Below are 12,252 nucleotides of genomic sequence, written 5' to 3'. Positions count from 1 at the left end.
GCCAATTTCCATGTGATTACATAGTGGTTATAATAAAGTGTGAAGAGTAATATCTAAGACAATGCAACACACTTTGCAATGTTCAAAATCAACTAATTCAGAAAAGGAGTCTCACATCCATCAGGACTCCATGTCTCAGCATCAACTTCCGTACAGATTTCTGTTAAGGACTGGCTTTGCAAGGGGCAAGAGTATGTCTGACCAGAGACCCCCACAGAGACCTTCAGAAGCTGGGCAATCCTGAAAATAAGCAGTGATATCTGTGCCAGAGGCAGCCTCCAGCCTCTCTGCCCTGGGACAGGGGTGCTGCTCTCCCTCTCTGGAGGGTTGAGGCAGCCTGCTTTCTTGCCAGTTCCTGGGAACTATGGGTGATGTGTTGAAACCGCCCTTTTTGCTCTGGATTGAGTAAAGCTTTCTCTATATTGAGTCAGGTCCAGAAAGGCCAACAGTAACTTTTTCTAGTAAATTAATATTAGCAAAGATAAATGTCAAAAATGAGGGGGCAAACTCTTTGCACTGAAAGATTAAAGTCTTTGTTAGGATTCATTACACATGTAGGCTAATAACATGCATTTCACAACTGTCCGTAATAGATTGTCTTCCTTTGTGCAAACCTATTTTCCATTTACTCTCTATCGTGAGCCAAGCACAAGGCCCAGAGAGGGAGACTGCCCCTTTTACTTCAGCCCAAGCCCCAGGGGTGCTTAGCAGACAGTCCGGCCAGGGGATTGCAAAGTGTGCAAGGGTGCTTGCTTGGTATTGCCAGAAAAGAGAACTTGAAAGGTTTTGTGTAGTGATGAGTCTTGGTCAAGGAGGACTTGCAGACTGAGGACTTGCAGTTCCCATTAGAGCTAACAGGTTCTCCACTCTTCCTGATAACATGTTTAAAAATAAAACCCTCAAATCTCTTGCCTAAGCAGCATTAATCATGCTAGATCTTAACCATCAATCATCAATTGGCTTTTATGAACTATGAGGTAAACAAAAAAGAATGGGATGTTTTAAAACTGCTGTTGCAGACCATGAGCTACAGACATCTACTTTGCCCGTCTCCTCTTTTGACTTCAAGGGAGTATTATTGCTGAACATCACAAGATGGGATATGATTTGCTAACGATACTTGTCCATATTTTATATCAAGCATCTGTTAGTATTTAAATATCTCATTTCAAAGTTTCAAAACTTTATGCTGGTCAGATCCCAGACATATGGATTAACTGAAGAAAATTAAGGCAGCAAACCCCCAAAACATTAGCAAGTATAATGATGTACGAATTGCCAAAATTTGCTTATCTCATATCAGACTCTACTCATAGAGCCTACATCATCTGCATTCCTGATTTTTTTCAATTTCTGTATCTTCAGAAGGTATACAAAGAAGGCCATTACATAATCCAGTGTTTTTTATAGCAAACTAAAACTATGCTGAAGAGATTAAATGTTGGAAGCTATTCTTAGCCAAACTAATTGTAACAATTTCACTAAGAACATAAGCTGCAGATGTCACCTAAGGTAAAACGCAAGATGATGGAAGAGCTAGTAAGACAAAAGGCTACCGACTACAGAAAAATAGCAGGTCAAATTACATAAAATTATGGAATTCTGCCCAACGCTCCCCCTAGTGGTTTTGCCCACAGAGATGAGCATGAAGTGCCATGCACGCAAAATCCTGCAGCCTAACGACAAAACGTCCCATTAATAGGATTAAGAACCTTCTCATCAGATAAGTAGAACACGGCAAAATCCCTGACACTCCCAGCAATTAGATCAGAACACAGCCCGACCCCTTCCTGACACGGGGAGCAATTTTGCAGAGGAAGTGTTTCAGTATTAATGGTAAATATGTTGGGGTTTTTTACTTTTCTTTGGTAATGGGTTTGTATTTCTTTGCAAAGTTAATTGTTTTTTTGTTAGAAATGTAAAGTTACAATATGCAAGTAACTATAGAAGTAAATCCAGGCTATAAATAAATCCAGGCTCTTAACTTACACACACATTTGTAGCTGATAACTGCATCTCCAAGGATGGCTAAAAAGGCACTTAAATACTGTGTTCACTTAATCAGATGAGAGCTAGAAAGTGTAGTTGCATGGTTTCTAAAAAATAAACCTTTCTCCTCTAACTGCTCTTGGGAGGGAAATAAAGCAAATGGCATTTCTTTCCCCTATTTTGTAGGAATTTCTTTCCATTGCTGATGTGTTTGTTTACAAAACTGATCTAATTGCCAATTTCTTGGCACACCTGTTATTGCATCTGCTATATTAAGTATTATGCTGAAGGACAATGAAAGGAATTGCATGTTTGGAGACAAGGAAGGGAACAACATTCTAGAAATTTCCCTTTTTAAATTTGGCAATAATGTTTAGCATGGATACATTTACAATATGAGCTAAGAACATAGTGTGAGATCAGTAATTAGTGTGTTTCACAAGGCAGAAAAGGGACAGACTGAGCTGCATAAGCTTTCAGTTTTATATATATATGTCCTGATTTTGTTACACCACTCTGCGAACTCAGTGAAATGCATCTAGTTAGTCTGAATAGATAATTACAATGAGGTCAAGCTTCTTACTCATGTGTTTTCACTAACAGTAGCATTTAGGTGCATGTTACAGATCTCAGAAACCATAGTTAAAGTCAAAATTAATGGGAACTTGTATAATACTTAGTATTACACCTAGGCATTTGAGCATCATGAAGATGCTTACATTTAACTGCACCTACCTGCTTCTTTTACAGAAAGAACATGAAGTCCTCTTGGTTATTTATAATATATGTGCTATGGCTGAATGGTCATCAGTGTGCACCGACAAGGCAGGAGGAAATGAATCTCCGGGAAAACCTGAAGCGTATGTATGCTTTTCTTACCAGGGGTGTGCCGGAAGCCCCTGGGCCCACGTCCACAGTCTCCTGGTGCATTTTGACTTCCACACTCACTGGTGTCAAGAGGATCTGCTTTCATGTGTGGAGCTTAGAAACCACCATATAGCTGACTACATGCATCCACACACGCACAATGGGGAGATAAGAACAACCGGGATGAGAAAGTAAAGGGATTAACAGATAAGCATCCCCTTACAAAAAAAGTATTTACAGCATTTTTATAGGTTATTTTGTCCCTCATAGATCATTAGAATATAAACTGAAGCCAAAATTCAATTCAACAAATTTTGAATTATTTTGTTTGTTTAAATAATAATTGAAAATGCTTATTCTACAATTATATACTTTGCTGGAAAACATGGTTACTACAAGTAATCGAAAGAAAATTACTTAATTTAGAAAAAAGCAGCTATTATGCATATACTCACCATTAAGCATGGCTTTACTTTGTGGATAGGAATCCCAAGAGGAACAGCCATGAAATATTCCTTTGCTTCGGTCTACATTAATAATATTGCTGTAACAAACAAAAAGTTCGGGGAAGGGAAGAAAGACATAAGAGAAGAAATGACTGGCATGCTTTTGGCACTCTCAGAGATATGTGTTCTTTACTTGTTTTGTATCGCTCCAGTGATATTCAGGGTATTTCTGCAAAGGAAACAAATACAGATAAAGCATAAGCAATCATGCAGAGCTTCAAGGTGCAACGTCTGGGCCAACCCAGGCTTTCACCAAAACTCTATGGTCATTACTTCACAGGAAGTCTAGAGATTGTATTTTTCTGCAGGTTGAAGTCACCTGTAATCTACATTTTCAAAATGTAAAGGGAAGCTGTCACAGGCTGCTTGCAGATCAAAGATAAATATACAGGTTATGTCATTAGAAAACTGATGAGTAATCCTTGGAGTTATCCAAAACCCAGGATGAGGACCTGAGCAACCTGCTCTAGTTGACCCTGCTTTGAGCAGGGGGGTTGGACTCCATGATCTCCAGAGGCACCTTCCAGCCTCAACTGTTCTGGGATTCAGTGATCAGCACTGGGACAGCCAGTATATAGCCTGAGTTACACACAGCTGATTACTGGCAAAGGCTCTGGGCCAGACTTCTATCTGATGGCAATTGTCTTGGCTCTGTTATTCTGCATTCACTATCTCAAGATTTGGCTCTGCAACAGTAGGGAAACAGAGCTGTTTCATTCTCCTTTGTCATCAGTGCATGACAATTTGTGATAGTGTTAAAATCTGATTAAGTCACTGTATAATTTGGATTTTTAGTATTATCTGAAGTTGGAGAGAAGTATGTAGACGAAGAAGTAAAGAAAGCCTTGACTGGTATTAAGCAGATGAAAATTATGATGGAAAGAAATGAAGATAAGCATGTAAATCTGATGAAAACCTTGAAGAAGAGCAGTGAAGAAAAACAGGTAACTGAAGTGCATCTGGGATTTTTTGTTTGTATTTTTGTTAAGTTGTGGCTATTTTTAATCAAAGATGAGGCAGGTCATACATGGATTTAGCCTACCTCCTGGAAGTAGTAGAGCATGCCATTGTGTTTAGGCCAATAAGCAACCCAGAAGGGATCCCTTGGTGTCTCCCCTTTTCTGGGAAGAATGTAAACCACATTGTATGTACACTGAGCAGCATACACCTCTTTATGTGGTCACAGGATTGATAGGCAATCTGCTTCTGATGCTTTCTCTCACTGCCAGAAGAAAACTCTCATGGCACCTCTATAGACGTTCTCACTGCCTGTCTCCTGGAAGCAGGAGTTGGGCCAATAGACATCATTTACTAGCCTACCAGGAACCTGGATGTTCACATTTCAGAAGAAGTTAAAACATTAGTTTATATTTGCCAATTTCTTAAGAAAAAGCTTGCCTGCTGGCAGGACCCTAGCAGACTGAGGCTTCAACCCTGAGGGAAGCTTTCAGACTGTGCTGGAATAAAGTACTGAACAAGAGCACTGTCTGCCTCACTGGCGCCTCTTCCAGATTGCATGGTTCTTTTGAAAGCTACATGTGAAAAGTTTCTGTCTTTCCTCAGAAATACAGCTTTCTAACTGAGTGGCATACTGTTAACTTTTCCCTGTGGCTGAATGTCTAAGCTATTTCTAAAATGAAACTGAAATAGTGAGCACTAGACAAAATACAGCTGAGTTACCACTAGTTAGCAAGTTACCTTCTCTCAGCCCACCCTGGTTGCAAGGTAAAACATGTTGTCTGACACAACTTCCCTTGAGATTTGAGCTCTCTCACTTTATTCTGCAGTTGGGAGGTAGCCAGCAGCAGCCTAGGCATAGTCAAGCTGATGGTGATCACCATGTGGAAATACAGAAGTTCCACAGTAAAAGGAGACATTAAGTGCTGTATGTAGACTCAAACATTACTTTGGAGAGAGAACCTGAGTTTTGTAACATCCAGAAGGCACAGCTGCTGCAACAGCAATGTGTTGAATAAAGTATCGCACTTACTGCTTATTTCTAGAAATCCCCTGCTTCACTGAATTCACGTCAAGGCAACTACAAGCAACTGTATAAAGGTGTTTTGTGCAGAAAGCCCAGCAGCTCAGCCCTGCATGTCTTTATACACCTCAGGCCACAAGACGTTTCCCAGCTTGCTTTGCAAACTTTTGACCTTCAGAAAAATATCAAAGCCACAAATGATAACATGCTCTAGAGAAAGTACAGGGGATCAGGGGAATTTCCAATGTCCTAGTGCAATGCCTAGGCTCAGAGCCATGTGCTCAGATGATCCTGAGAAACAGACATCACTGTATATTTAAAAAAATACTGAGATCATAACTATTGCTTTCAATGAAGTTGAAAGAAAATTCCCTCTTGGCCCGACATCTGGTAGTTAGTTTAAACTATTTGTATTAGCAAGCCCAAAACTACCTGATAGCTTTCTAATATCTTTAGGAGCACCAGCACACTCCCATGATCTATGCTGTTGCTAGCTCTTACTGGATGATTTCATTTACACAGAACTTACATCCACAGCAAGAGTTCATAAAACACTGAATAAATGTATTAGAAAGATCAGAAAATAATAGACTATGAAGACCACAGTTACTGTCTCCACCAAGCACATTCTGACAGTTTTCTTTTCTGTCAGCCTCTTCTCTATTGAAATGCTGCCAGAAAGGAGTACGACTGACCAATTAAAAAGTTTCTGTCATACTTAGGAACAACTTGGAACATTGTCTGAAAACCTAAATTATTAAAATATCTTGTACTTTCAGAAAGAAATTAATGATGTGCAATCTACTTCTATAGGAAAAACTCTTCTGTCTTTCCATTGCCGAGTCTATTCTAAAATGCTGCTTCTGATCCGCTCAGCTTTGTGCTCTACCTGATGAAGAACGATCCAGTAAATAGAAGCAGCATTGTAAAATGCATCTTGTTTCCCTTCAGTATGGAAGGAGTGCCTCACAATTCCACAAGAGGAGGAAGAAACCCCCTCACTACTGTCTTTTGATTAGTATAATCCCAAACAGAGGAAATGCTATACTTCTACATATTTCCACATTAGAGAAAGAACTTATGTATGGCAAGGACCTAGCCTCATGAAATATCAGTCTTTTAAAGAATAGAGCAAATCAACAAAAAAGGGCTATCTGTGGAACAGATGAATACTGCAGATATGATATGGAGAAAAAATGATAAAAGTTGAGCACATCACCTTGTGAGAGGTTGAATGCTTCTTGCACAGAAAGATGTGTGGGTTTTTTCATAACCTCAGAGATCCAGCTAGACTGCAGAGATCCGTTTGGTTTTGTAGACTGTGCCCTCTGAGAGAACAACATCAGAAAAACTCTGTAAGGAAAAGTTTTTCAATTTTCAGTTCCCTATATATGTGACTGCAGCTGAGAAGACAACCTACCCTAATGGTTAGGGATTAGCAAAAAAAGGAACCATAAATAGGCAAAATGAGTGATCAACACTGGGATAAGTAGTTAGAATATTAATCTGAAAATTGCCCTCAACTGAATCTTTTTTCTTACTTAGCAAGCTTTGCGACTTATGGATGAAGTAAAGGAAAGATTAGAAGAAGAAGAAAGACAATGTCAAGTATCCTTGAAAAATTTATGGGATGAATGTGAATCTTGTTTAGAAAGTACCTGCATGAGATATTATACAACTTGCAAACATGGTTTGTCAACATTTAGAACAAAGGTAGGAAGAAATTTTGTATCTGGAAATACTCTTGAATTCCCCTAACAGTTTTAGAGAGAGCACATCTTATTTTCTCAATACCCAGATCCCCCAGTTATATCAGGTTACTAAAATTAATTTGATTTGGACAGTCTGGAAATGTGAAGTTTTATGGCAGAGATTACATGTGATTATATTCATTGAACACTGAGCCAAAATAAGTTCGGTTCCACCCTGGTGTGACTCCATGGACACTGTTTATTCCCCTGACTCTAACAGAGTCACTCCAGATGTACAGTGTTGTCTCTCACAGTAGGACTTGCATTAAGATGCTCAATAACTGTTTGTGAAAAATACCAGATAGATTCTTTACGGTCTGTCTGAAAATCAGCAGAGTTAAAAGTGTAGATATAGTTAGCAAAATTCCATGGGAAAAAAAAAAATCACCTACTTATACAACATCATTCTTTCCTATATTTATTTTATTTTAAATCTACTCTTTAAGTAAGAAAATAGCTTTAAAATGCTTAACTGTTTTTTAATAAAGGAAACTGTCAGCAAAGGAGATTCCCCTAATTCTACCAGAAGGAAAACATGCTTTCCTGGCTGGCATGTTATTATTACAAGACTTAACAAAATTGTTATCACATTTTTTATTTGGGCATATGCTTTAAGTGCAGCTGAACAACTGACACTGTGCAATTAATGCTACTAAAATTTTAGCCAGATTACCTAGCTTTCATATCCCCAGGCACTGAAAAATACAATAACTTAAAAATTAAACATGGTATGTTTCAGAAGTGACAAGCTTTAGAGCAAAGGTGTTTAACATTTGTGCATATTCTTAAAACTATTCAGGTAAAAATGTGGAAGATATTACATTTAAGACTATTGATGATGCTTTTGGCTTTTTTGACACCTCTCACAGATACCTCAAATATATCTCTTGGACTTTCAAGAGTCTGTGGATGTCACGTTGAAATTATTGCAGTAAAAGTTACAGACTGCACTGTGACTGTCTTTGACCATCTTGATAACTTCCTCAGTGAGCTATATAGTTTATCTGAAGCTTTCAAAGTCAGAAATGTGTTGTGACCTAAATAATTTTTTTAAAAAGGAGACAAAGACAATAGCTGTGGCTGATGACACACAGGCAGCAGGGGCAACACTGGCTTAGGTTTCACAATTCACCTTCCCTCTGAGCTGCACTACTGGTCAGATCAAGCAGCTGATCTGATTTAAAAAAAAAAAAAAAGTAAATGGATATCTATATGTGTGTGTTTGGCAGGGTGCTTCTTAACCCTTACCAGTTTTCTAACACCATGAAGTGTGACTCCACAAAACACTACATCTGCTCAGGCAAAGGTAGGGTATTAAAGCACCAAGCAGGGAACCAGTGGCTGAGACCCAGGGACCGGGAACTTAGCAAAGCAGTCGACCCTCAGCCTCTTCCATCATCAAACCATGGATCCGGAGCCACTGCTCCATTGATTTTAATGGGTTTCAGTTTGCACAAGGACATGAGGACTTGGCCATTGGTGAGGGAGGGTAGGGTGTTTACAGACCACAGCGAGAACAATTGCCTTCTGTTCCCTACACTGCACATAAGTACCACAGAAATGTTTCCAAGATAAAGTCCCATTTGTTTGTTGGAAGAAACCCTAACGCCGATACTAACTTTGAGCCTCCACAGATTAAAGGCCAACTGGCAACCCTTTTACTCCAGATCTGATTTGGAGCTAATGATTTAGACTGAATGTACTTTCACTCTTTAGAGTCTAGTGTCTTAAATTCAGAGAACATGCTGTTTGTAGTTACTAAGAGGGCATTGTTTCTATGGGTATTTGAAAGACAAAAATTAGAGCCACTTCCCTGAGAGATAAAAAACTGATCACTTGTCAGGCAGCTGATCTATCTCCTTCTTATAAACAGGTTGAAGATTTTTTGAGGAAAATACCTCCACTCATTTTTACTTTTCATGAGGATCAAGGAAAAGACATCCAGTTTAACGAAAAGCCTGAGAAAGAGGATACCCAGCTAGTAAAAATGGAAGATTTATTTAGCCAACTATTATTGGACATGGGCTCAATATTTGACAGAAGTTTCATTTTTTTTAAGCAGATGCAAAAAGAGTTTGACCAGTCTTTTCAGACATATTTCATGTCTGATCTGGACTTGAATGAGTCCCCCAGCATGCCAGCTTTACCTGAGGACACCCCCAGAAATGATGGCTCACAGAAAGGCTGGGGTATACCTGGCTTCTTACAGATAGTTTTTGATTTCAGTAAGACGGTGTTTGAAGGTGTCACCGAGGTGATTACCGAAGTATTCGATGAATACAGAGATAACAGAAGAAATGTGCCAGAACAAGCCAAAGGCAAGTGTTAGAAAATGAAAATCAACTGCACTGTCAATGACATCAAACCCCTTGGGACTGCTAAACTATGTTTAATGATTCTGTTTGCAGTATGTTAGTCTCAGATACTGTATGAAAGCTCTGGAGGCTTTCTTGGTTAAACAGGCATGGGTCAAGGATAACTTTATTGGTTAAATGAAAAGGTACAAATCACCTAGAAATCTCAGAGAAATGTCACAGGGGGACTGATGGGTCCTACACAGCCTGATTTTAATGGCAATTCTCAAAGCATTTGCAGGAGTTCTTCAGGGGTGCTGGAATTCATGATGGATGCAGGTTTTCATAAAGATGACTGACAGGTCTGATCTCAGCATTTGTCAGGATATGATTTGTATCATATCATATTGACATGTCACCAATTCTAAAAAAAAGAGTGTAATTCTGTGAGATGTCAAGGGATATCCCTGCCCTTGCCAAATGACATTAAGCTCAGCCAAGCAGCTGCAAGCCCTGTTCCAGGCTACTGTAGCAATGTAGCGTGACAATCAAATACAGACTAGCCATCATGTTTTCCAGTGACCAGAAAAATTCTGGGCATAACATTGGTTTCAGATGATAACTCTCAATGGAGGAAAAAACATATGGTCAACTTTTAGAATATAAATAAGCCTTATCCTTCTTATCTTACTAGTGCAAACAGAAAAACAAGCATCATTCAAATACATGCTGGTGCCTGTCTATAAGGAGATCACAGTAAGCACATGCCATAACTCTGAGTGGCAGGTGACATAACCATTATATGGTCATAGAAAATAGAAAGTTAAGGGATTCTTCAACAGCATTTTTTAATTTTTCCTGTACCATGATAACCCATGTTACCTCAGAAATAAGCTTTGGTACTGTGCTCTCATCTAGCTGTATGTGATTATGAAGCATCTTGACTTCTAAGGGTCAAAAAGATCTTACCAGAACTCACATGTTGTAGAAATAATGTGTAATAATATTAGCAATTGTTTGGCTATTAGTGGGCAATACACTATTATGCCTTTATAAGGGAATATGCTATAGTGGCATGAATTCCTTGAAAGAAAACATGCTTTCTATTTTCTCCAGACTTCTACTTTTTAAAGCTTTATTCCTTTTTTTTTTTTTGGGGGGGGGGGCAGGATTTATGCCAGATATTTTGGATTAAGGGCAAGAAATTAAATTCTAGCACACAGAGTACATAACAAACGTATACTTATCAAGACCTTAAGTTTAACAGCACTCTAAATATACTGTGACTTCGTTCTAGATCCTGACAGAAGTGGCACGTTCTCAAAAATTGTGTCAGGGCACCAGAGACCTCTGTGCAGGGAGCTTTGGGAAAACTCCTCTGGATGCCCACAGTTCCGTGAGAGATGTCAGAAATGTCAAGACAATCTTTTGCATGGTAAATAGCCATTTTCTGGGGTTTTTTTCTGTAATGCGTTGATCACTGATTGTAGATTTTGAGGCTGTCATTTTCTACTGTGCTGTTTGCATTTTTTTTTTTTTGAATTAACATTCTGTCACTGAGTTTTTACTGTAACTATGGATACAAACACTATTCCTCATTCCAGATGATTTCGATTACCTTTCCCCACTGTCTCCACAGAGTGTCAGTATAACTCAGTTGTTAACATACCGCTGGAGGTCCAAAGTTCTACACTCTATAACAAAGTACCTATGTATTTTGTTAGTCACCATACTGCAGAGAAGCAAGAGGTCAGGCAGTAATCGGTCCTGCCTGGGTGCAGAAGTGCTGAGCAGAAAGTGAGGAGAAGCTCGAACTCCTGACACCCGCTTCTCCTGCAGACAACCAGATGTAACAGGTAGCATTCAGCTCCTCACAAGGAAAGCAAGCGCTGAAGAGCCTGTAATTATTCTTTGTTGAACCATGTTGGCAAACAGCACTGACATGAAGGACAAAAAGGGTACTGCTTGTCCGTATGTAAGAAGATGGCAAAGCTCTGGCATGCACCCTCCATGGGCATGTGGAAAAAATTCAGCCACGGCACCACCTAGAACTGCTCTCAGGACTCCCGCTGCAGCATAACACATCTGTATTTCCAGAATTATTTAGGTCTTAGAAGCCGCAGAATATGCTTAAACCCAAATGTCTTCAGAATATCTCCACTGCAGCAAATACTAATGATCCAATGACACATTTTGAAAAGTGTATCAGACTACTTCCATCTCACTAAAAATATCTTTTTGTCTACAACTGTGTTATTACAGATACAAATTTGCATCTGTGGTTACTGTACTGTCAGTCCGAAGGGGTCCCTTGACAGTCCTATTTGACAGAGAATAAATTGAATTTTTCCATAGTAATTTTTGTATAGGTTTAACATAACATTCTTGTTTAAAATCTGTATTTTAGTAAAGAAAAAAACAGCAATCTTCTGTTCTGGATTCATGGCAGATACTAGTCACATACTAATGTCTAGCTATTGTTAGATAAATATTAGGCCTTAACAATCAACAGGAATACTAACATACATTACAGGCTTTCTTGTAATAACATGTATCACAGAATCATAGAATAGTTTGGGTTGGAAAGGACCTTTAAAGGTCATCTAGTCCAACCCCCCTGCAATAAGCAGGAACATATTCAACTAGATCAGGTTGCTCAGAGCCCTGTCCAATCTGGCCTTGAAAGTTCCCAGGGATGGGGCATCTACCACCTCTCTGGGCAACCTGTTCCAGTGTTTCACCACCCTCATCATAGAAAATTTCTTCCTTCTATCTAGGCTAAATCTACCCTCTTTTACGTTAAAACCATTACCCCTTGTCCTATCACAACAGGCCCTACTAAAAAGTCTGTCCCCATCTTTCTT

At 39.1% G+C, this 12,252-nt stretch overlaps 1 protein-coding gene across 1 annotated transcript in view; it reads left to right on the top strand.

The window, feature by feature from the left end:
* Positions 1-1,748: 1,748 nt before the first annotated feature.
* CLUL1 (clusterin-like 1 (retinal)) overlaps positions 1,749-12,252 on the top strand; it is a 16,413-nt gene continuing 5,909 nt past the window's right edge. The window contains exons 1-6 of the mRNA XM_010574304.1: positions 1,749-1,836; positions 2,740-2,849; positions 4,158-4,306; positions 6,889-7,056; positions 8,968-9,412; positions 10,686-10,823. Coding sequence (XP_010572606.1) covers positions 2,747-2,849; positions 4,158-4,306; positions 6,889-7,056; positions 8,968-9,412; positions 10,686-10,823 — 1,003 coding nt within the window. The 5' untranslated portion in view covers positions 1,749-1,836; positions 2,740-2,746. The remainder of the gene's footprint in view (positions 1,837-2,739; positions 2,850-4,157; positions 4,307-6,888; positions 7,057-8,967; positions 9,413-10,685; positions 10,824-12,252) is intronic.

The sequence above is a fragment of the Haliaeetus leucocephalus genome, unplaced genomic scaffold, assembly GCF_000737465.1.
Source record: "Haliaeetus leucocephalus isolate CR32 unplaced genomic scaffold, Haliaeetus_leucocephalus-4.0 Scaffold428, whole genome shotgun sequence".
Lineage (NCBI taxonomy): Eukaryota > Metazoa > Chordata > Aves > Accipitriformes > Accipitridae > Haliaeetus > Haliaeetus leucocephalus.
This window is presented reverse-complemented; position numbering and strand designations above follow the sequence as displayed.